The 24,015-nt window shown below is 41.3% G+C and overlaps 1 protein-coding gene across 1 annotated transcript in view; it reads left to right on the forward strand.

The window, feature by feature from the left end:
* The first annotated feature begins 19,559 nt into the window (after positions 1–19,559).
* Positions 19,560–24,015, forward strand: part of cacna1ab (calcium channel, voltage-dependent, P/Q type, alpha 1A subunit, b) — a 180,094-nt gene continuing 175,638 nt past the window's right edge. The window contains exons 1-2 of the mRNA XM_039613577.1: positions 19,560–19,828; positions 21,470–21,609. Of these exons, the coding sequence (XP_039469511.1) occupies positions 19,673–19,828; positions 21,470–21,609 (296 nt within the window). The 5' untranslated portion in view covers positions 19,560–19,672. The remainder of the gene's footprint in view (positions 19,829–21,469; positions 21,610–24,015) is intronic.

Below are 24,015 nucleotides of genomic sequence, written 5' to 3' on the forward strand. Positions count from 1 at the left end.
TTACCAAGTGACATTTGTGAAAATTATAAGCAATCAGATGCAGATTTTTATAGAGACCAGTGTCTCTCCAGAAACATCACAGAGTGGCTTTGTATGGCATTATTAATATTATTATTATTATTATTAGATGTCATTCTTTAAGTTATATAAACTAAAATGTTTCTGCAGATTGGTGGTGGGGGGGTGGGGGGAAACTACTTTTTTCATTCTGTTACAGTGAAGAGATTATGTGTTAGGAAAAGGTGGAAAAGAGACAGAGAGGAGAGGACATAATTATAATTACAGCCTTTAATCCTCTGGATACACACATACACACACTCCTATACCCACACTGGGCAAGCTTTTAATTAACTATTTGGCGACAGGGGACTCTGGTATTCGGCTAATTATTTGAACCACACATCCCTGCACTTGTCTTCTCCTCTAAAATGGTTCCAGAGAGGCAGACAGGTATTTTTTTTTTTTGAATTTTTTTTTACTCTGAGCTCACCTGGTAATTGAAAGGTTTTTGTGTGTAGATCAGTATGCCCTGAAATCCCTTGAAGCTGAAGTCAAAATCATCGGGGACAACGAGCGAGCTAAAGTTAGGCTTATTTTCTGCTGCAGACTTATCCACAGTGTAATAAGGATTTAGTGTAAAAGGAGGACAAGGAGGCAGAATAACCGGCTCTCGTCTCCTTATTAAAGGTTTTAAAGGCTCCCCGACTTTATCTGTGGACACAATTCAGCTCAGTTTTAACACAGTCATATTCTAAGAGGGATTGTGTTTGCTGCTGGAGTTTACAGCAGAAACACAATGTGAAACATGGTAGAACACAATGAACACCAGATAAACAGACAATCCCAGGCAAAATGTTCAGTGTTACTGCCTTTAATCATCTATTATCTGTTACTATATTTTTCATTAAATATTTTGACAAAATTGAGTGGAAAACGAAAATATACAACTTCCCGAATAATAAATAGTATTAGTCTGCAAGTGATGTGTTTTTAATAGCTGGGTTAATATACCAAGCTTGTGCTGTATTTTGTTAGTCCTGTATATCAGTGTTTCCAGACCTTCTTTTAATAGCCTAGATTTGTGCCTTCTTTATTGAGCCCTACTTATTTTTTTTTCCTTTTTCTTTTTAGTTCACTAACCAATGTGATTTAATAGAATGTCTACTGAATCAAATGCATGCCACTTGCTAACAGTTTTATGCATTAATATTATATACAGAAAATTAGGCCATATACAGATGGCCGTTTAAACCTTTGTCAGTAAAAGACTAAAGCTGTTTTAAATGATTTTTGCTTGCAGGGGTCAAAATAGCTGAAACAAACTCTAAGAAACACCTCTGTCGCATGCCTTTCTGTTTACACATTGTATCCTTTCTAAGTGTTAATTGTCAGGGTTAATTATATTGTTTGGAATGTTTTTTGCTCTCAGACACATCTATAAATGTGCTGTTGCTCAGTTAAACACCACTGCAATACACCAAATAAACAAATAAATAACTTATCTTCTGACACTGTGTATCCATACAGAGCAGTACTGTGTTTGAAAAGGTAAAAGCCTGTGACTGAACTCTTTGTGTACCAAGTAATGCAACCATTGAATGTATAAACACACTGTCTTCTTAAATATTGCTGTGATAGGGTTCCAGTATAACATTCACATTGATTTGCTTTGCACGCTGACTGTGACTTCACTACATCTCTGTAGCATTTATACCAGCACTTGATTTTTGCTTTAGCTGGAAATTTACACCATAGCTACATCAAAACCACAACATCCCCCCCAAAACCCAACGCCGTAACCTGTGGTGTAACCTGACATGCACCTCCGACGAAATATGACTACACGACAGGTTGACGCAGTCCGCAGCTATTGTGATTGACCTGTTGAGTACCAGCGATTCCAGCGAGAGAATAATTATCATCATCTCAGTAAAAGGAATGATAATAATAGCGTCAATATAAGGATTCACAAATGTCAGCAAATTCCCGGAGGTAGATTGCTGAGAGTATTTGAGCTATAAGTATGTGAGGAAATGTTCACAGGAGTGGAAAAGCTTGAAAGACAAAAATTTTTGTTCCCAAACCAAACTATACCCAAAAAAAATGATGGGGAAAAAAGATCCAGCATTTTATTCCTTTGTATCATGGCTGGCACTGCATATAAAACACCGGGACAAGACCACACGGTAATTAGTACATAATGCACCAGCACAAGCATAAATGCTGGTAACTAAGTTGGCTGCTTACTTAGGTTATGCAACAAAGGGTCTACAAAGACTCACTGTATAAGTCTAAATCAGGCCTTAGTGCACGAGTGCACTGCAGTATTCTCCTGAATGATAGGTTCTGGGGCAAACCGCAAGAAGGTGTTTGGTTCAGCACTGTGTAACTGTTAATAAACTATTTCAACTAGAGACAGCAAGCAACCGCCTGCAACTGCTTACCAATCAGTCTAGGAATATACATTTTAACCGAGTGACAAGTGGTTGCCAGGGAACCGGTTGCAGACCGATCTCTAGGATTGTGTGACTTGGGCCTTACATGTTGCTAGGCAAAGGCCATGAAGACATTCAGTTGCGCAATATATATAATAAATTAAAAATTACATCCTGTACTTCTTTTATGTAAAAAAGTATAAATATGTCACATTAACTCGTTACTATGTTGTAGATTTGATGTTTTGTGAGATGGCAGGGGCTGACTAGCTGGAAGTAATGTTTACCTTGTTCACAGGTTTAAATAGAAATGTTTCTGGCCGATACTGCTCACACCACATCTCTCTGTACTGTATACAGTTACACGAATATGTTTTTGGACTGTTCACTGGTGGTGGTCAGCTGACCTTAAAAGCACTGTTAGAAATTGTTTAAGTAATCTGACTAGAATAAGAATTCATCACGTTTGTGTGATGATTGCGTGATGTTAGATCAAGAACAAATGTGATTCCAGTCTAGTAAGCATCAAATATCTGTGTCCATCAGTGTATGTGGATAAGTGTCTGTGGGAGGATTTGTTACACGTCTGACTGTGAGTGTGCATAAATGTGTCTGTGTAGGTGTGTGTATGCATATGTGTGTGCGTGTGCATTAGCGTGTCTCCATGCATGTGTGTGTGTTTGCCAGTGGAAGCAGCAGTCAGGTGGTTGCAGTCTGTTTCTAAATCAAATCTCTATGTGATTCACTGGGTTGATGAGTCACCACAGCAGCACGAGCTCAACCAGCCTTGTCTTCCAGTACATCCCCCCCAACCGCACACACAGTTAGTACTCTGTGTATCCTGTTCTATGTTTGTTCCCAACTGTACATTTTTTCATATGTACTCGCTTGTGTGTCTGGTTGAGTGTACACCTGTATGCGTGTGTGTGTGTAACTGTGCTAAATAATGAGATAGTGCTCTATTCTGCGGATGCAATTTGGTGACTAATGTAGAAGCTGCTGATGTCATGTGTTTGCTTCTCCTCATTTCCTGGACATTCATGATTTATCAGCCAATCACCTTGGGCACACAAAGACAGACGCAAAGACATATGCATGTGTGCACTCATTATCCATACACCAGTGAAATGGTGCTGGTGGTAAAATGTACCGGACATAAGCTGATGATGTGATGCTGCAAGTTGCTTTTATTCAACCAACCATGAGTAATAAGGAAGGGCAGAAAGTGGAGTGGTGTGTGGAGAAGTGGGATAGTGTGTGGTTCGAGGATGCAGTGTACAAGAGCGACTGAGAAGGTGTGAAATTAAACTAGTAACAGTAGTAGTTGTACTACTGGAGCTGCGCAGTAGCATGCAGCCTCTGGATCAGCAGACAGGCGAGCTAAATGCATCAATCAGAGTATAATATATACATGGAACCTCCAGTAAGCAGTTTACACATGGAGCTTTCTTGAATGTGCATCAAAAGTAAGCATGTAATGGAAGAATTTTCAGGGATGTACACTTCGTCATTTTCCCTACTCATGACTACTTGGATAAATAAAGTTTTAATAAAATTCTAAAACTGTAAAAAACAAACAAAAAGGAATTCAGAGCAACCACAACAGTGAAAAGAAGATTGTCGTTTCCTTCTGCTGCGATTAGTGTTTGGAGGCATCGTTCTGTAGAGGTGGGGAGGCCCTAGCACAAGCCAAGCCAATCTCAGCTGTTAAAGGAGACTTAAGCTGCCATTATACCCACCGCGCCGTCATAACACAGATCCAGCCATTTATACCTGTCGTTAAGGTGCAAGAAGCCGCTGTAGTTTTCTTCCAAATGATAGGTGTTGCCACTAATATACGAACTGATAAAGAGAAGAAATAAAAACTGGAAACTAAGACTTTGTCGAGCATATTTTTGCAAAGTTCTTTCCACAAACTGAAGTTTTCAAACAGTTGCAACATCTCCCCCTCTGAGTTTCTGTGTAGGATTATTAAAACTTCGGTAAAAGCCGACACGATCGTACACTTGTGTCCTCCACCCAGCTGCGACAGCCACGGCACAACGCGCCAAGTTAAATTAAGAGGTGCACGACCGGCCGAAGCACCACAAAGATTGTGTCTCGGCACACAATGATGTGATGTGAAAAAAGTCGTGAGACACCCGCAACACAAGTAATGCGGCAAGCATAAAAATGGCCTTATGTGGCCATCCAACAGCAGAAATTTCAAATCTGGCATTGGATAGAATAGATTCCTTTCTTTTGTCAGATTGACCGTATCTTGAAAGTAAGCCTTGCTGGGGCTGATGTCGTGAGAGAAAGTGGCATCCACCACCATGGTGTATGAAAAGATAAGTGGCATGTTCATCAAGCAAGCATGTCATATGTGGATCACATTTTAAGCCTTCATATCTTTTCAATTATACATCTTTTAATTGCCAGTTCGGCACAAATTATGGGCTGTTAAACTAGCCATGAAGATCAGAGAGTAGTTGGATTTTTTTAAACTGATGACAGCAGACACGATCATTTTTTTAGAGACCGGCAGCTAGGCTACAAATTACACCGTGGTGGTTTTTCCATGTATTTCTGCCCTCGTAGAGAGCATCATCTTCTGTAGTATTTATATAAAATGTTACATCAGGTATGAGTGCATATTTATGTCTGTATGTGAGTGTCCACAGGTGTGGAGCAAGTGACAGTGAAGGAAGGGCTGTTGAATGATTTGTGGCGAAGGTGAACGTTGTGTATTTGTGTGAGGCTGTAAGTGTGTGTGAGAAAGAGAAGACAGACTAGTCGCTCATCGCTTCTCCTGACAGTTTTATGACTGCTGAGCTTGCAGGACGCTCTTTACACATCAGATCTGTATGTGTGTGCGCATGAGTACTTTATGTGCCTGTGTGTGTGTGCCTGTGTGTGTGTGTGTGTGTGTGTGTGTGTGTGTGTGTGTTTTTCACTGGCTTTGACCCTGCCCAGTCTACCTGTAGGTCTGATGGAGGACAAAAGCTCAATTTTAATCTATATTTTACATGATTCATGAAAGGAGGCAGTAGTTAGCTAACTGTTTTACAATCTCAGGAAGGAGGTGGCTGCACAATAGATTTTTTCCACTTGCTCTTATAAACACTTGGAGATTCATTCTATGACAAGCTGGTGGTAGAAAAGTGAGAGCTTTTTTTTTAACCTGCCATAGCCTATATATTAATAATCTGTCATAAGCTATACTAGCATCATGTGTTCTTTCACTTTCTGTACCATTGTGGGTCTTCCTGTTACATTCTTTTCAATGCCTGAAACACACTCATAGCACCGAAAGCAACAAAGGCTGAACAAACCTATCTATAATGTGCCATTATATTCTGCTCAAATTCTTGCTAACCTTACAGAGCACCAGCAAATAAAGGTCTTTTGCATCTCTGGCATGGGTCTGGACACCACTCCCCATGAAATATATAATCCTGTAACAATGTATGCATTGCTAAACAACCACATATATTTCATGTTTGAGCATGCACTCTATTGTTGGTACTGACTGCGCTTCAACTGGCTGCCAATGGAGCTTTGTTAGTGTGCACATTCATCACTTGAAAGGTTTATGAAGCAGCATTGTCAGGATTGTTATGTCAAGAATATGGAGTGGTCATGTGATCAAAAGATCAGTATTTCTGCAGTGTTCATTTTGTATGTAAAATTGGTACCAAGTGCTTCATTGTGTGATGCAGAGGCCTCACACAATGTATACCAGTTGAGAATGTATTGTTTCCCACACACAGATATTTAGTGCTCTGAGATATCGCAAATTTTGGTATCAATCTAATACCAAGTAAATACAGGACCAGTATTGCAATGCCAGTACTTAACTGGCACCTGCTTTTCTTTTAAAGGTAACTTATGTTGGGGAGAGCAGTGTGTCATGACTTATGAGATGAATTATCATCAATCTGATCAATCACCACATTTTAATGACCACTAAATCATGCCTTTTAGCTTTTCGTGTATTTTCAAACTTTGGGTTTTGTCTCAGAATCACTGTGTGTCAGCGTCTGTGTAAATGTACTATGAGGTATAAATAAAACAGTTAACACATAAAGGACCAGACATTTTTCATGGTGCATATTTGAGGGATACTTTCTCAATGTTGACATCCATTGAAAACAACAATGCAATTGATTTAGTAGTGGATAATCCCCTCACTTCTGTTTTGAAAGTTCAGTTGCTGACATGCGAATGGTTCCTGTCCCTCCATCTGAGGTTTCCCTTAGATTAGGTTAGGTTAGATTGCTGATATCACTGAGCTATAGTGAATCTCTTGTCCTGCGGTTGGATGAACTCCATCTCCACTGTCTTGGACTGCATCTGGCAACCATAATCCTTGTTCTGGTTTGGGAGCTTCTGCTAGCTGTAAGGCCACTGCTAGCAGAACCTCAACCTCCAGCAGGTTGCTGTGAGGCTAAGCTCACCAAGGGAGCAGAGCAGAACAGGGACTCAAGTTACTTACATGAGATCAGGAATTTACTGAATAGGGTAGCTGATTATTGCTCCATTACAAAGTATTAAATGATATTATTTATTCGTGTATGTAAAACAGCATGACTGCTCTTCCTTTAGTGCACAAATGCTCATGCAAGGGCACATGCACAAGCACTCTCTGCTTAACTACTGCCACAAATGTACTCTATTGGAAACACTAAAGTGAGAATGTGTATTTGTCTGACTGCAGAGCTAATGGAAAGGGACAATGAACCTTCTCCAATAGCCTAGCAATAGACAGGAACACCAGCAGTGGCCATGGTAACCACAGCCAGCGATGGCAATGGCTGTATTCATAGCTAACGCAGTGCTGATGCTAATTTCAGTGTGACTTCATCACGTGAATGCCTTTAAGGTGGATATGTTCTGCTCCTTTGGGGTTTTTCTTGCTGCTGAAATATCTGCTGCTGCCATTTAGACAGTCCATTGGTATTTTCTTGCTGGAACCAACAGTTTAGCTGGTGGCTCAGTGAGCATGCTCAGGGCTCTCGCTCTCACACATACACACACGTTTATGCACACATACTGCAGCTGCTTCAGCAGAAGTAAAATGGAGAGGCTACATGTAGCAGTGTATGTGTGTGTGTGTGTGTGTGTGTGTGTCTGTCTGCTGACAGTAACCTACTTTTATGGAGCCCACTCACTCAGAATGATAAAAATACTGCAATTCTTCCTCCTTCTCCCTTTTCTTCCTCCTTTCAATCTATCTTTAACTCCATCTCCTCTTTCCTCCTCTCTCCATCCTCCGCCCCATCACTCCTTCCAAGTCTCCTTTTTTCTAATCCCTCTTCTTTTTCCTGTATCACATTTTTATCACCATCTTAGTCTAGGTCTTTCAGTCTCTTTGCCCATTTTACCCTCATATTTTTCACTTCCCTTTCTCCTTAACTGTAAGGAAAGGAAGCAAAAGATGGAAAGAAAGGAGGCAGTGTAGGTAGAAATGCGTCTTCTGGCGCTAGTCATCAAGATTAGAAAGGAAAGAGAGGATTAAGAGAGGATGATGGTGGAGAGATGTGATGCTTTTGGCCAGGAAAAAAAGAAAAGGGGTAGGGAGTGGAGAGCTGCAAGTTATTTTTTTTTTTTTTATTAAATGTAAATGATGGACTCTAGGTTGTTGGTCACTATATGTTGACGCTGAGTCTAAACTACAATGTAACACTGATGAAAGGAAGTTAGATCGTAGCTAAAATTCCAAAAGAAAATTAAAACTAGAAAAAATGACGGAAATGGAATGCTTGGTTGTTGATTTGTAGCTTCTTACGCCTATAAATCGAACCAATACACTGAAACAACGAAACCCTCCAGTCACTCATTTCAGTGTTCTTGTTCCGTTTAAATCCTCACTAGAGCATTGTTAAAACTCCTGTAACCAATGCCAACCAGTGGGTTTTGTGTGCTTCTTAGCTTTTTATTGCACGTTGTTGGATTGTTAAAGCTGCATCATAATTTTGGTGGAAATGCTTAAATGGCCTAAAAAATGTTCTTGCTTAGTAGAACAAATGGCTAAAAAGAAAAGTCACATGAAAGTGTTTTTGTCCTCTGCAGCCTGTAACTTTACGAGCCACTACATTTAATAATTCAGAAGATGACTAGATTGTTAAAATAGAACAGGACTCCAGATGATGGTTGACCTACAAAAGAAGCCGCTCAAGCAAACACACCTGCCAACGTTACAATCGTCAAAGCAAGTCAGACTGCTTCTCCCACTTTTTTTCTTGATTTTCATCAGGCGATACATTTGTTTTCTTTTATTAAATTATTGGCTGCTTTCGTTTAATTCCCATGGCAATAATTAAAATCAAATCTACTCTAATCTAATCTAGCATAATCTAATGTAGTTTCCGTTTCTGTTTGTGTGAGTAAACTAAACAGCAGAGAAATCTGATTGAAGATGATTTCACTGGATTAAGATCATATTTGAGTGTGCACTGTTGTGACATTTTGTCATTTTAAAGTGGGTGTTTTCAACCAGAAGCCCAGCTGAAGCAACAATCAGGGCTGGTTCAGCAGTTGTGTGTGCTATAAGATCTCTATGCACGTGCGCGCGTGTGTGTGTGTGTGTGTGTGTCACAGTTGTCGCTCCCTGGAGACGAGACTCTTTCCTTCAGTTGCATCATGGGAGATGCTGCAAGTGTAACTGTGTATTTGTTTGTGAATGTGGTCTGTGTGAATAATTTGTGTGTTTATGCATGCTTGTGTGCGTGTGACATTTTATTTGCGTGTGTGGTTCACATTCTGTGTGGAAACGGTGGGTACAATGGCTCCGCTTGGGCCAGAAAGAAACGAGAGAGTGACGGACGGCAGACGTCGTCTGTGCATGTCTGTGAGCATGTGCGAGAGGCTGCAGAGAGCGAGTATCTATGCAGTTCTCATTACCAGCCTGCAAAGTGGCACAGCAGATATTCTGCAAAAAAAACCCCTAAAAAACCGCACACACACACAAACAAACACACACACAGACACACACACAAGCTTCTTCCACAAATCAAAAAGAGCTAGGGTCAGGCGAGAGAGAGAGAGAGAGACGCACCCTTTTATCTTTCACATGTCTATATATAGCGATTCATGGTGGAGAAGAGTGGAGCAGCATGGGAGGGAGGGGACGTTGAGGTAGAGGAGGAGAGGATGGAGAGAAGGCAAGATGGCTGAATTAGAGTGGAGCATAAGGAAAGAAATAGAGTGATTTTTTTTCGTGTGTGTATCTGTGTGTGTGATTTAAAAGAGAGGAAAAGGAGGAGAATGCTTTCAACCTGCTGGTACCATCTTCAGGGAACAGAGACAAGGAAAAGTCAGGTGGGGGGACACACACACGAGGAAAGTGAGAGGCCTGCCGGTAAAACTGGACTTCAGTGGAAAATCTGCAGGGTAGAGCAAACCAAATAAATAAATCATAGTAAGGCGGGCAGGGAGCTGAGGTCACTATTGTAGTGGCAGACTGGATGATCACCACAAACATACCACAGCTCCCCCCATCACCACCATGACACTCTCTGTGGTATTTTAATATTTTTGATTTAGCTTTTGCTAGTGGTGCAACGGATCAAAGAACTCACGGTTCGGATCGGATCACGGTTTTAAGTCACGGATCGGACCAATTTTCAGATCCAAAAAATTTAACTCGCCATTTATTTATTTAAGTATTTTTTGCCCATTAAAAACCATTCAACTCAAGACTCAGTCCACATAATTATATAAAAACAAATTAAGGTGCAATATAGGGCAGTACAGGGCTGTGTATCTACCACTCCGCTGTAATAAAATGAGTGGTCACGGTCACGTAGCTTTACGTTGCCCTGGAGGTCCACTCATCTGTAGTTAGGGCAACAGAAGATGCCTGTGACAGTTCAGCCATAACTTTAGACTTTCCTGCTCATACATGCTTGGAACGATCTTGTCACTGAAGTGGACGCGTAACGGGATATCATAGCGTGGCTCAAGCACGTTCATTATATGTTTAAACTCCTTGTTTTGCACAATGGAATACGGCCTCATGTCTGCAGCTAAACACCCCAATAGCTTGTCTAAGGAGCTTGGAAAGAAAAGCGTTTGGACTTCTTTAAGTTGCTTGAAGACGTTTCACATCTCATCCGAGAAGCTTCTTCAGTTCTAAGGTCAAATGGTGGAGAGTCCCAGATTTAAACCCAGTGGGAGTTTCCCCCCAAAGAGGGACAAAGGACCCCCTGATGATCCTCTACCTCAGGGGTCTGCAACCTTTAACACCCAAAGAGCCACTTGGACTCGGTTTCCACGCAAAAAAAAACTATATATATATATATATATATTGTTTTTTACCTTTGTGCTTTGTGCGAACATCTAAAGTAAGTAAAGTTTATTTATTAAGCGCTTTTCACAGACAGGCAGTCACAAAGCGCTGTACACAAATATTAAAATAAACAATACAATCAATAGACATTATACACAATGTAAAAGATCAAATGTAAATAATGTAAAGAATATAAAATATGTAGATCAACAAAAGGCTTGTTTGAACAGAAAGGTTTTTAACTGCTTTTTAAAAGAATCCACAGAGCAACTAAGGTGTGTTGCTTATGTAATCCATGAAGTGCTACAGAGAAAATTACATTTTATTTATGTAATTAACACATTTTGAACTCTTAAAGAAATATAACAAAAGGAAAGACACCCAGCTGAACTAAAATGATCCATGTAGCAAACAAAAACTGTTGTGAGCCGCCTCCCTATTTAAAAAGTAATTGGAAAAAAAGCACTATGCTGCTAAAAAAAATAAATAAAAATAGATATTTGCAAAATTCTGTCTAAATATCTATTTTACCTTGTTAATGTGTGTGGCGGGGCGTGGTCTGCAGCGCCGCTGCATGGGAGTCGGACGCACCTGAGCGGCACCTGCAATCGCGCCTCGCCGCCTTAAAGCCTGTGCTCTCTCTGCTGTTGTGTTGTCGGGCTGTGAGCTGAAAAGCTACAGCCGGCTTTATGCGTACAGCAACCGTGTGTGAAAAGTGGTCAATAAAGAGATTGTGGTGGACCACTGGAGGGCTCCACTCACACCCAGTTCTCAGGAAGTGTTGTTGCTATGTTTTGGAGGGAAAAGTGTTTAGTTGTGTGGTGATGAGTAATAAACGAGGAGTGTAAATCGAGAGCTCTCGTGTCGTCTGTGTCTACCTCCACATTGGTGACCCCTGACTCGAACATGCTGCAGTCCGATGGTGGCACCGACTCCGCTCTGGATGCATCAGCAGCCGCCAGCTCTCTGCCTCCGGCTGCAGCTGCGTTTGCTGTGCCGCTCGAGCTGCCGGACTTTTGGCTTCACGATCCCCCATCGTGGTAATGTCCATGCAAACATCGTCGGGTCTGCCGTGATATGTTTACAATGAGACTTCTGGTCCCAAACCTCGGTGCACAGCGTCTGCAAATCGGGGCTTTCATCTTACGCAGGACTGTAAGCTGTCATCTGTGAGGCGGGAGCGGTGTTTGTTTTTAACATAGTTCACGGTGGAGAACAGCTGCCGACATAATGTGGATCCGAAGATCCATAATTGGCCTATCTGGGGTTGAAAGTCTCGATAAATGCACGGCGTTTGGTGGGTACACCGGCTTCATGAGTGTGACGCTTATTTTGAGCAATGAAAAAAATAATAAGATATAATTTTATTTTTATATTTCAAAATCACAATAATCTTCCAATTTAGAACTACAAGTTAAAAAAAAGAATTAAACACAAATAAAATGCACTTCAGCGAAATACTTCTTCTATTTTCCCAAACCACCCGGAGCCGCAAAATAAGGACTAAAGAGCCGCGGGTTGCCGACCCCTGCTCTGACTAATCACATGAGCCAAGGTGTGAAAACGGGTGTGGGTCACAATCAGCCAGGGTTTCGGGTGAGCTCATTGTGAAACCTAGCCCCACCCTATCATGTGATTTCCTGAGGTCAGATGGCCCAGGGTGTGAGTGGGCGTTAAGGCGTCTGGGGAGGGAACGCAAAACTGGATTATAGATGGCAGACAGTTGGTGTCGTAAACCACCGCCTCTGTTCAAAGATGGTCGCTCACAGTGGACATAAATGGCTTCTTTCACTCCTCTTTCAAACCATCTGTCCTCTCTGTCCAAAATGTGAACATTGGCATCCTCGAAAGAGTGACCTTTGTCCTTTAGATGCAGATGGACTGCTGAGTCTTGTCCCGTGGCGGTGGCTCTTCTATGTTGTGCCATGCGCTTGTGAAGTGGCTGTTTGGTCTCTCCAATGTAGAGGTCTGGGCATTCCTCGCTGCACTGTACAGCATACACCACATTGTTAAGTTTGTGTTTTGGAGTTTTGTCTGACAAAACTGGGGCCAGGTTTCACAATGAGCTCACCTGAAACCTTGGCTGATTGTGACCCACAACCGTTTTCACACCTTGGCTCATGTGATTAGGTAGAGGATCATCAGGGGGTCCTTTGTCACTCTTTGGGGGGAAACTCCCACTGGGTTTAAATCTGGGACTCTCCACCATTTGACCTTAGAACTGAAGAAGCTTCTCGGATGAGAGGTGAAACATCTTCAAGCAACTTAAAGAAGTCCAGACGCTTTTCTTTCCAAGCTCCTTAGACTACGATGACCTGGATGACTGAGAACCTTCACAGACACCCCAATAGGTTTTGTAATAGCTTTAGCCCGGTCGGATTGGGCAGCAAAGGGCTGCTTAAATGCCACAAACTCCTCTGCTCCTCCACTTGGTCTACTAGCGCTGGCCATGACTATCGCTTGACAGACTGACCACGTGCACCATACACATACTTTTTTTTTCTTTTTCAAATCTTCGGATCACCGTGGAGTGGGATCGGTTCGGATCATGGATCAACAGTGATCCGTTGCACCACTAGCTTTTGCCCATTTAAGATTTTTGGATTGGCTTGTGGTTTTGTGAAATTAGAGCAAAAAGAGGACAGCAATCTCCTTGCAACAAATACAAATTGGTTGCATTGAAGTTTTTGGAATTTTGCAACTGATAACCGCAGCAATGACCAGCTGGTCTCCAAGCGGTTGAGTGTTTAACACCCTCAACTTCTGGGAGGCCACTTTTGAGGTAGAAGTCAACCTGTCTCCAGTCAATCACAGTCAACTCACATTGACCTCTGTCACAAAGATCGGGACATGTTTGCAAATAGTTTCTGTCTAATTTCTAAATGTAGACATGTTGAAATGCATCTGAGTTGGTCTGCACCAACGGGCACAATCATGTGCTATGTATCTCTCTTCAATAGGAGACTAGACTCAAATATCCCAGCTTGCTGTACTTTGGTTACGCTGTAAGATATAAAAGGTTGCTGAGGATTTTGTCATGTTTCACTGAATCTCTGTTTCAACTCCAGAACTGACTGGACTCTGAATGTAAGTAGCTAATGTGAATTCTTGTTTAATGTGAATTTCTGTGTATGTATACAGCAAAAGTCTCTTCAAAGATGGCTACTGACTGCGAGTGGTTGTAGACATTGCCCCCATCTCAGTCTCATTTAACAAGCACTTATTTATGTGCTCTGGTGATACCTACCTAAGTGTTTTTACAGTGTCCTTTTAGGCTCTCGGATTTATGTGTTCCCTAATTTTAACTTTGCCTCCCTGCAATTTCGCCTGCAAGTTGTATTCAGGTTCAGTCCACTTGAAAAATGTGACAAAAGTGCAGAAAACACTCTTTTAACCTTAAGTGGAGTTAAAAAATTAGAAGATGTGTGTCTTTGCATGAAATTGTTTTTCAAGGAGGATGGAGAGAGACAAAGTGAGAGAGAGAGAGTGCTTGCGTCACTCCCATAAAGGAACTGACTCTTGCTGAGTTGGGTGCTACACTGTTGCATTTATTTGATAAAGCTTCATTTGGTGTGATTTAAAATCTCCCCCTCATCAGGCTCGGCTCCCCTAAAGCACAGCCTCAGCGCCACGCCAAAATGCCTCATCAGCTGAAAACACACACAAACTGCCCGCGCGCGTGTGGGCGCGTGTGTGTCTGTGTGTGTGTACAATGCAAGCTGGTACTCGGGCACATTTTTCACTGGATGACTGAGATGGAGGAATTTAAATAGGTGTGGGCGGTTTTGTGGAGGTTTGGGGTTGTGGTGTGTGGACAGGTGAAGAATTTTGAGCAGGTAGATAGTTTATTGTCTACATGGACAAATTTCTTTACCACAGTGGGTACATGCATCCATCACATAGGTGTGAAGGTTCCTTTTCAAAAGCATAATGCAAGTTTGTGTATGTAAAAAAGTAACTGTGACCAGAATGCATGTATCGCCAACTTTTTGTGGAGTCAGCGACCATGACCTACAGTGACAGGGTGTAACAAATGTCAGGGAAATATGTTTTTTTGTCTTTTGTGTGTGAAAAAGAAAAATATCAGCTGATATATCAGAGTATCACACTTTTAACCTTCTTATAAATTAAAAAAAAAATACAAAAGATGTTTTAATTTGTGTTATTTTTGCCACATCCAGCAAAAAATGACATTGATAATGCAGCGGTCTAAAAAACTCGCAAAAACGGATTCAAATACAATACATTTGGTATTACAGGGTTAAAAATCATGTTATTGTCAGCCTTTAAATTAACCAGACTAAATGAACTGGTTAGTGGTCTTTGGATGTAAAACATATGCCATAAAATGACTAATGTGATATTCATCTCATTAGGGCCCAGTTATCAGGTTGAGTAAAGGAATTTAAAACGACTTAAAACTTTGCATTAAATTATAATGTCAATAAAACTGGGAGATACTTTTCCATAATTTAGCACCAATAATCTAAATGTCTCATCAAATTGTCTACAATGTTTTGTGCACATAAACTTAGACATAGTCATAGGTCATCAGGGTATATTACTGGCTGTACAAGTGTATTTAGAAATGTGTGTGTTTGGGGAGTAGTTACCTTTAAAAAGTTCAACGATTCTTTAGGGGTGAACAATCTGCTCATTCTTATTTTGAAAGACCTTTGCTGCAGGTGAGATAGTCCAGACCACTTCCAGTCTGATGTTTTCCTACTAGCACACTTACCGTGGCCAGGCTGTTGATTTCATGGCCCTTAGCATCGTTAACTTTACACTTACAATTTCTGTCTAACGTTTCACTGAATTTATTTATGACATTGTTATTATATGATTTTTGTTCCAATGTAGCAAAGAGATGGCTATTGTAAACTTCATTGATTACTTCTATGTGATTGTTTTCTGCAAACTTATTTCATATAGTTTTTTATTTGTTATGTAATTTGTTTGTTTGGTAATTGAAGAGACACTGACGATAGTACAACTGCTCAATCTATGGCTCTTTTTAAAAATGACCTAATTTATTAATGAACTATCCAAATTGTTGCCTTTTTTTCTGCAAATTGACTGCAGTACCTGCCAGTTCTCTTTGTCTGTTGTCTAACAGTTTCCTGAGAGCTTGTACTGTACAAAAGTCCAAGCTTCACTGTCTAAGAGTGCTACAGTAGTAGCTACTATTGTAGCAGCTTTTGTTATACCCACACTGCAATTGCAGTGTGAGTATAGTAAAAACTCCTACTGTAGTAGCAGTATTAGGGAATAATGCATACTATATTACAGCAGCAGGACAACATGATGTATTCAGATTGTGTAGGTTTAGAAATGCTAAAGAAACCTTTTTTGCAATAACTGTGTGTGTGTGCGTGTGGGTGTGTGGGTGTGCGCGCGCGGTCAGTGTATTTGGCATGGTAGAGCTTGTTTGTGGCCATCAGAAAGCCATTTTAATTAACAAGAGAGGAGCACACACACTCATTTTTGCCGTGCTCACCAATAATACCCTTGCCAGAAATTTCAGCTCTTTAATTGCTTCCGATTCACCTCTTTTTTTTTCTCAAAAGATGAATAGAGTGATGTGTCAGACAGAAAGAGGTAAAGTAAGACAAAAACAAGGAATGGTCACATTTGGAGGAGACTAAGGAAAGAAGGAAATGGAAAGAGAAACAAAACATTGAGGATAAAATGAAAAACACAGAAACAGAAAGGAATAAAGATCTGAAGGAATGGGAGGAAATGAAAGAGAAAGACACACACACAGGCAGAGTGTTACCTCCTGCTTTCAGCAGGTTGTTAGGCCAGCAGAGTGTGTGTCTGCTGAATAATAGATGGTGTGGCAGGCTAGCATGTAGTCGTCAAGCACATACACATACACTCTCTGCACTGCGGCCTGAATTAGATTATTGAAACAAAATACATTTTAAGGTTATCCTAAAAGTGAAGGAATAGCTTAAATATGAAGTAACCATGTAAAAACACTTACACACTGTGAAGTGCTGTAAATTCTGCAGTTAGATCAGCAAAAAGCTCTTTTCTACAGATATGGAACCAGTTCCGCCTTCAGCACCTTTAATAACCAGAGTAGTCATTTGAGTGGTTAGGACATCATGGCAGACAGAATCTGTGGGGTACATCTGGACATCGTCTGGTTTTAACATCATGCTCACACCTGTGAGCAGAACTGTTTCTGCATTAGATACTGGCCTCTCCTTTGTGATAAAGTGGCAAAAGTGGTCTCTCACATGGCGCACCAAGCACAGCAAAGAAACAGAGTGAAAGCACAGTGTTCCTGTGACAGGGGAGCGAAGTGTTGCAAAGCAGTAGGATACCATACATACATTTTGGTTTTCTAGGCCTAAGATAAGGTAAAGTTAAATGAAAAGTGGCTAAACCTATTTAACAAGTGTCTAGGTTTGTGACAGTTGTTAAATAATTGGTGCTGAGATGGTTTATACTGCCACACAAAAAAGATCTTTGGTGGAAGAATCTGAATTCGTCTCTACATTCTCCATCTGTATTTCCAGTAGCGCTGCCATTCTCCGGTGTAATTTGGCACCTATTATTAAATTGACTATTCATATGATGTTTTCCATGTAGAAGAGAGAGATTTGTGGATTATTGCTGGTGATATTATTTTCATTTTTGCATCATATAATTTGAATTATGACCAAGAAGAATGCAGCTCCTCTGCTGCTCAATAGTGCTCCTGGAGGCTAATAATGTAATAGGTGTGAACCCCTTAAAGAGTCATAGTGGGTGTTTTGTCTTTTACCAATATAGCTTTATTTAAATTACAGCCAGCATACCAGTTCATCATGTGTACTGCCTACCACTACTACCACAGCTACCCAGTGGCTAAATAACTGAACATCTGGCCAAAGCACTTTTTCACCAGTAATAAAATTCAACTTTGAAAATGAAGCAAGAGTTGTAGTCTGCCTCTTACCGCTGCACCTTTCACAAGTATAGGTGTGTGTGTTGTGTCAGCCAGCCAGCATGTGCCATGGAGTTCAGCGCCGTCTTGTTAGTGTGTACTCCCTAGACCGACCTGTCTCATCCTCTCACGTCAACCGTTCGCCTCTTATCCTTCACACACACACACTCGCACTGATGCACAGAGGCCGTCCTGCAGGCCATAGTGTCAGTGTCAGTGTTGCATCTGGTAAACACGACAATGGGCGCATACTAGCGTGCGCACGGACAGACAGACACACACATGCAAGCTAACAGGATAATGACTGGACAATTAGGCACAGGCTTGATCTGTCTAGATGTATCCAGTCATCTTAGCCCTCCAGCAGCCATTACTCAGGCATGGACACACACACACACACATACACACACAAAGAGCAACACATTCAAACACACTTGACTGGATGGAGCACTGTGAAAAGCTGGCAGCTCCACCAGGCAACCTTTGTGAGTCAGGCTGTGTGTGTGTGTGTGTTGTGGTGGGGGTTGGAATTTAACTCTCATGTACTACTGTAATAAAGTGACCGTTTTCGGTTTGAATTTCATAATGTTAGTCAGTCACTGTTTCTCTGGCGTTTTCTTCTGCAGAAACAAAACTGTGCAACGTGGTGTGCTGACAAAGCAAATCAATCTTCCCTCGGGCTTTATTGGTTTTCTCTTTCGGCAAACTGATGGGTCTGAGTTTGAAAATGGAATATCGAGAATCGTACACGGAAGTACTGCAGTATTCTCGAGGCATACGCAATATTATTTGGCTTTTTTGTTGTTGTCTCACGTTCATTGCTGTTCAGTAAAATTAAAGGTTGTTGAAGTTAAAGTTCATGGCTGTTGCACTAGGGTTGTCTTGTTTAAATAAAGTTTAAGTACAGTAAATCATATAATACCAGCATAATGCGCTGCAGTGGCACGTATAAAGGCATGGTAAAATCAACATTAACTGAAGTTCATGTCCAGTTAAGTGTATTTACAAAGACGGTAAACAAGCAGATGAGTCACACGGTGCTTTACAGAAATGGTAACAGACACATAAAAATGGACACAAAAAAAGGGGAAAAAGCTACACTGAAGAAAAGCCCTGCTTTCTATACGATATGTAGCAAAATTTCTATATATTTGTATTTGTACTTTATATATCATAATCAGGGGTGCACATAAGTGGTCTGCAGGTGCGCATGCGCTGTCAAAATAAAAGATGCGCACCAGATAAGAAGTTGCAATGCGCCTTTGCGTACATATAAAAGGCACTGTTTTTGTCCGCTAGAGTGGGATTTTTACGGCATATTCTGCACCACATCTCTGTGCGTTCATCATTTGTTTGAAGCCAGCTCACCTCCTGCAAACACTTTTCCGAGAATACGCGCTTCTTTTGCGGTTCGGACTCCTTCTGACATTTCTTTGTAGGTGGAGGAACACCAAAGTAATTGCTTAAAGGAGCTTGCTTCTTCGACATCTTTAAGAGGTCTAAACAAATGTTTGTCCTCCTCCAGAAAATCTTATGTACGCAAACGCATGTTGCAACTTCTTGTCTGGTGCGCGCCTTTTATTTTGACAGCGCATGCGCACCTGCGGACCACTTATGTGCACCCCTGATCATAACGTTTTAAACTGTCTTGAGCACCATCTCCCCTTTTATTGTCATTGCTGTTCTTGTTATTAGTCTTTATTCATTTGAATTATGGCTCCCATCTTTATAGTTATTTCTAAATGTTCTTAAATACTACATCTTCTGTTGCACATACTCTTATTGCAGGACCAAAGAATTCTACTTGTTTTACTTGTTCCAATAAAGCACTGAGATTTGCAGATTTACATTTCCTTGGCTGTGTGACATTACAAAGAATAGTGAATATGTAAACAGACATTCAGAGCAACAGAAAGAAAAATGTCACCTGGCAGGCTGGACTTCTTTTCAAATCCATTGTAAAAATGTTTGCAAGTGTCAGTGGCTGGATCTTCGTGGTGTGAATGGTTGCAGTGTTGTGTACTCTATATGAGGTGCATGCTTCTTCCTGGTGCTATTGGCTTTAACCCCAGCTGTACTCCATTTGAATGGATGATTCTCACCACCATCATTGCAAACTGCATCGTCCTGGCTCTGGAACAGCACCTTCCCGATGGAGACAAGACGCCTCTCTCCGAACGACTGGTAACACAAATTTTACACACACACACACACACACACACACACACACACACACACACACACACACACACACACACACACATTTAAATGTGGTTCATGTACATGTGCAACATATGCATACGTATTCAGTGTGCGCACAGATGGAAATACATACACATGGAGACCGTTGAGGTACACTGGACACACTGATACCAAATATGCTTGAGCTCACTCACACAGGCTAAAAAAAGAAAAAAAAAAAAACAGTACGTTCTCATAATTTTTATCACGTCATTATTTCTAATGTGATCAGGCCTGTGAATTGAACTTTGCAGCAAATTGGTACATTTCTAACTATGTTGACTGATATTGTTCTCAGCACTTCTTAGGTTTACACCGATCAAGTATAACATTATGACTTCTTGCCTAATATTGTTTTGGTCCCTTTTGCTGCCAAAGCAGCCCTGACCCGTCAACGCATGGACTCCACATGATCCTTGAAGGTGTGCTGTGGTATCTGCACCAAGATCTTAGCAACAGATGATGCGAGAAGGGGCCTCCATGGATCAGACTTCTTTGTCCAGCACATCCCACGGATTTAGATCTAGCGAATTTGGAGGCCAAGTCAATACCTCAAACTCGTTGTTACGCTCCTCAAACCATTGCTGAAGCATTTTTGGCAAGGTGCATTGTTATGTTGAACGAGGCCACAGCAATCAGGGAATATCTTTTCCATGAAAGGGTGTACATGGTCTGCAACAATGCTTAGGTAGGTGGTATGTGTCAAAGTAACATCCATATGGATGACAGGGCCCAGCATGCACAGCAGCCTCTGCTGGCCTGACATCTTCCCAGGTAAGCAACACACACCCAGCCATCCATGTGATTTAAAAGACAAAATGATTCATCAGACCAGGCCACCTTCTTCTATTGCTCTGTGGCTCTGTTCTTTGTTGATGCTTTCGTCAGTGGATAGGTGTCTGCACATGCAGCCCCATACACAACAAACTGTGATGCTCTGTGTATTCTGACACCTTCCTGTCAGAACCGGCATTCACTTTTTTGGGCAATTTGAGCTACAGTGGCTAATCTGTTGTATCTGACAACACTGGCCTTCACTTCACACATGCATCAATGAGTCTTGGCCACCCATGAGCCTGTTGTTGGTTCACAACTGTTCCTTCCTTGGACTTACTGACCACTGCAGTCCAGGAGCACCCCGCAAGAGCTACAGTTTTGGAGACGCTCTAACCCAGTCTAGCCATCACAGTTTGGCCCTTTTCAAACTGGCTCAAATCCTTATGCTTGCCCATTTTCCTGTTTCTAACTCCTCAATTATAAGGACCACATGTTCACTTACTCCCTGATATATCCCACCACTAACAGATGGCATGATGAAGAGATAATCCGTGTTATTCACTTTACCTGACAGTAGGGATAATGTTATGCCTGATTTGTGTAAGGAATTTTTAGGCTGCCATTAAAAACAAAAACCCTAAAGAAAAAATCTCCCTGACCCTTTTTCTTTTTCTCTCTTACATTTCACTTTTCTATCTTCTCTTCCCTTCTCTTTGTGTTTCTACTCACATAACTACCCATAACTTCACTTTTTATATTCCTTCTCCCATTCCTTTTCCCTTTCCATCCTTTTCCTCTCCCCTGCAGGAGGAGACAGAGCCCTACTTCATAGCCATCTTCTGTTTCGAGTCTGGAATAAAGATCCTGGCTCTCGGTTTTGCATTACATAAGGGCTCCTACCTGAGGAACGGCTGGAACGTCATGGACTTTGTAGTTGTCCTCACCGGGTGAGTCCACAGCTCTAATCGTTTTAGTTTGGGATTTACTTTAGCAATGTTCTTCTAAGTGGGGTTAAGATTAGGTTTTATTTTCTTGTCTGGGTTTGTGCTTGCTTGCTTTTGTATAAGTGGTTTCTAATGTGTACCTGCTTTTGGACACTGAAATGTGTAGGCTGTGTTTCCATGGCTACCCATTTCACTCGAGTTCCAAGTTTGGTGGGGTAATCGCATGGTGAGGCTTTGTTAAAATTTGTTCCTCTGGAGTGAATAATTTGGGATATTTGTGCGGGGATTCATACATCTGTAATTAACCTAAAGTGAACATTTGTCCTGCTGTAATTCTCCTTTCAGTTTAATTTCTGCTTGGGCATTTATCACAAACGTAAACATTTCAGCTTTAAAAATCCCAGCAGTGGGTCCACATAACGACACTAGTGTCAGCCAATTTCTCTTCATCCTCTAACCTGATGGCTGAGGACAGATTTACAGTTAGGACAGAAAATGTTGAAATATTGTCTCTGCCAAGCGTTATAACTGAATTGCCAGGTTGTTACATTCAGCTTCCATCTTGAGCCTGACACTCCTCTGCTCTAACTGATTTCATTCAGGCAGGAATTCGATTTTCCCAAATCAATCACTAGAGACCAATATATGCTCTTAAATCTCTTAAGGTTCACCGCGTTTTTCCATTTATGTATTGTAGCCATTCCTCAGGAGTGCCAGAATAAACAGTCGTGCATCATTAGATAATTGCTTTAGTCATACCCATGGCACTGACTGACTAATCATTAATCCTTCTGCAGCGGTCAATGGACAGGTTGTTCCTCAGCTGAGAAACTGGAGTTTCATGTCACAGTGCCAGATGAATCAGTCCGCCCAGTCAGATGGAATATGTCAAAGGTGTGGACCTAGACAGGTTTCTGCAAAAGGAAGCTGTGAGCAGTTCATTTAACTCTATTGGAGTCCACACAGAAAATGCATTTTTTTAAGGATAGTCAAACTCAAGGAGAAGTAGAACCAATGACATACCAGCTTACTACTTGACTTGGACTTAATTGTAAGCTGTTCATATGACTGTGTATTTTAGTGTCCTGCAATGGTATGCACGTGTAACGGGGGACCCAAATGGAGGCAAACAAAAGATACCAAAAGAGGGTCCGTCACACTTACCTCTAGCTCCATATTGTTATTCTTGGACTCTATAAATGGAGTCATTCTGTATGGTTTACAGTTTATGGTTCAAAAGAATACTATTTGATTTTATAATGGGTCTTCGAGCAGCCCTTCAGTTCATCTTCTCTCCACAACAAGCTGTTTTAGCTTTTTTCCCACTTACCTTAAAGGAACTTTCTTCTGATTTGATGCCCCTCCCAAAAAAAGATTCAGACATGTGAGTGGGTTTACCTTGTTTGCTCATAGCCAGAGCTCAGTGCCTGAGATGACCATATTTGGGATATTCTATGACATCATAAATATCCAAAAGTAAAGAAGCCTGAATACTTACTCTTAACCATGGATGACGAAAAACACAAGGCGAGGCACAAGGAGACAAACTTTGAAGAAGGTAGAGCAGGAGCTGGTAAAGAGACTATCAGACTAAGTAACGAGGGGTATAAGTACAGAAGGAGCTAACAAAGTGAAATCATAGATGGTTGAGCAGACAAAGATGGGAAATTAAACAACAGAAGTTTACCACAATGGAACAGGATGTGCCTAAAGCCACGGTTGCAACTAATGTGGTGGTTAGTACTCCCTCAATCTGTGACATCAACACAGTCCCATTAACCATTCATACTGGCACTTGAGGTGTGCTGGACTCACTGCAGTCTTCTAAATAAAAAAACAAAACAAAAACCACTGGATCGGTGCTGGTATGGGAATAGATGTTGAAACAGGAAACACCAATTACAGTAGTTTTTTACGTAACATCTCATCTTTACTGACTGTAACATGTGAGAATCTCTGCTCCTGCAGCAATATATCATTGAAATGCCAGTGAACATAGCCCTGCTCATATTGTCATGTCTCCAACCCAGCTGCATAGTCTTTACATATATGTCGGCAGGTGGCATGAGTAGTCATGTGGTTGCTGTGTGATCTAAATATGGCTGCCTAAACCATAGTGGGTGGGTGGGGGGTACAGATGATAACAAGATATAGAGGAGAAATAGGCAAATAAGAGATACGCATATACATACACACACTTATTTCAGTGATAGTGTAACAATTTTACAGACAACACATCATCGGTAATTTTTAGATGAATCCTTACTCAGTCAGTTTGTGTGTTTGCATCAAGTAGCTTGACTTTGTGTCTTTTCTAATCTGAAACACACTCGCACAGACTCAGCAGAGGTCTGGTTTGACAAGGTGTGTGTGTGTGTGTGTTTGTGATCAGGGCCACTCCTCCTCAGT

Source organism: Oreochromis aureus, linkage group 6, assembly GCF_013358895.1.
Source record: "Oreochromis aureus strain Israel breed Guangdong linkage group 6, ZZ_aureus, whole genome shotgun sequence".
Classification (NCBI taxonomy): Eukaryota; Metazoa; Chordata; class Actinopteri; order Cichliformes; family Cichlidae; genus Oreochromis; species Oreochromis aureus.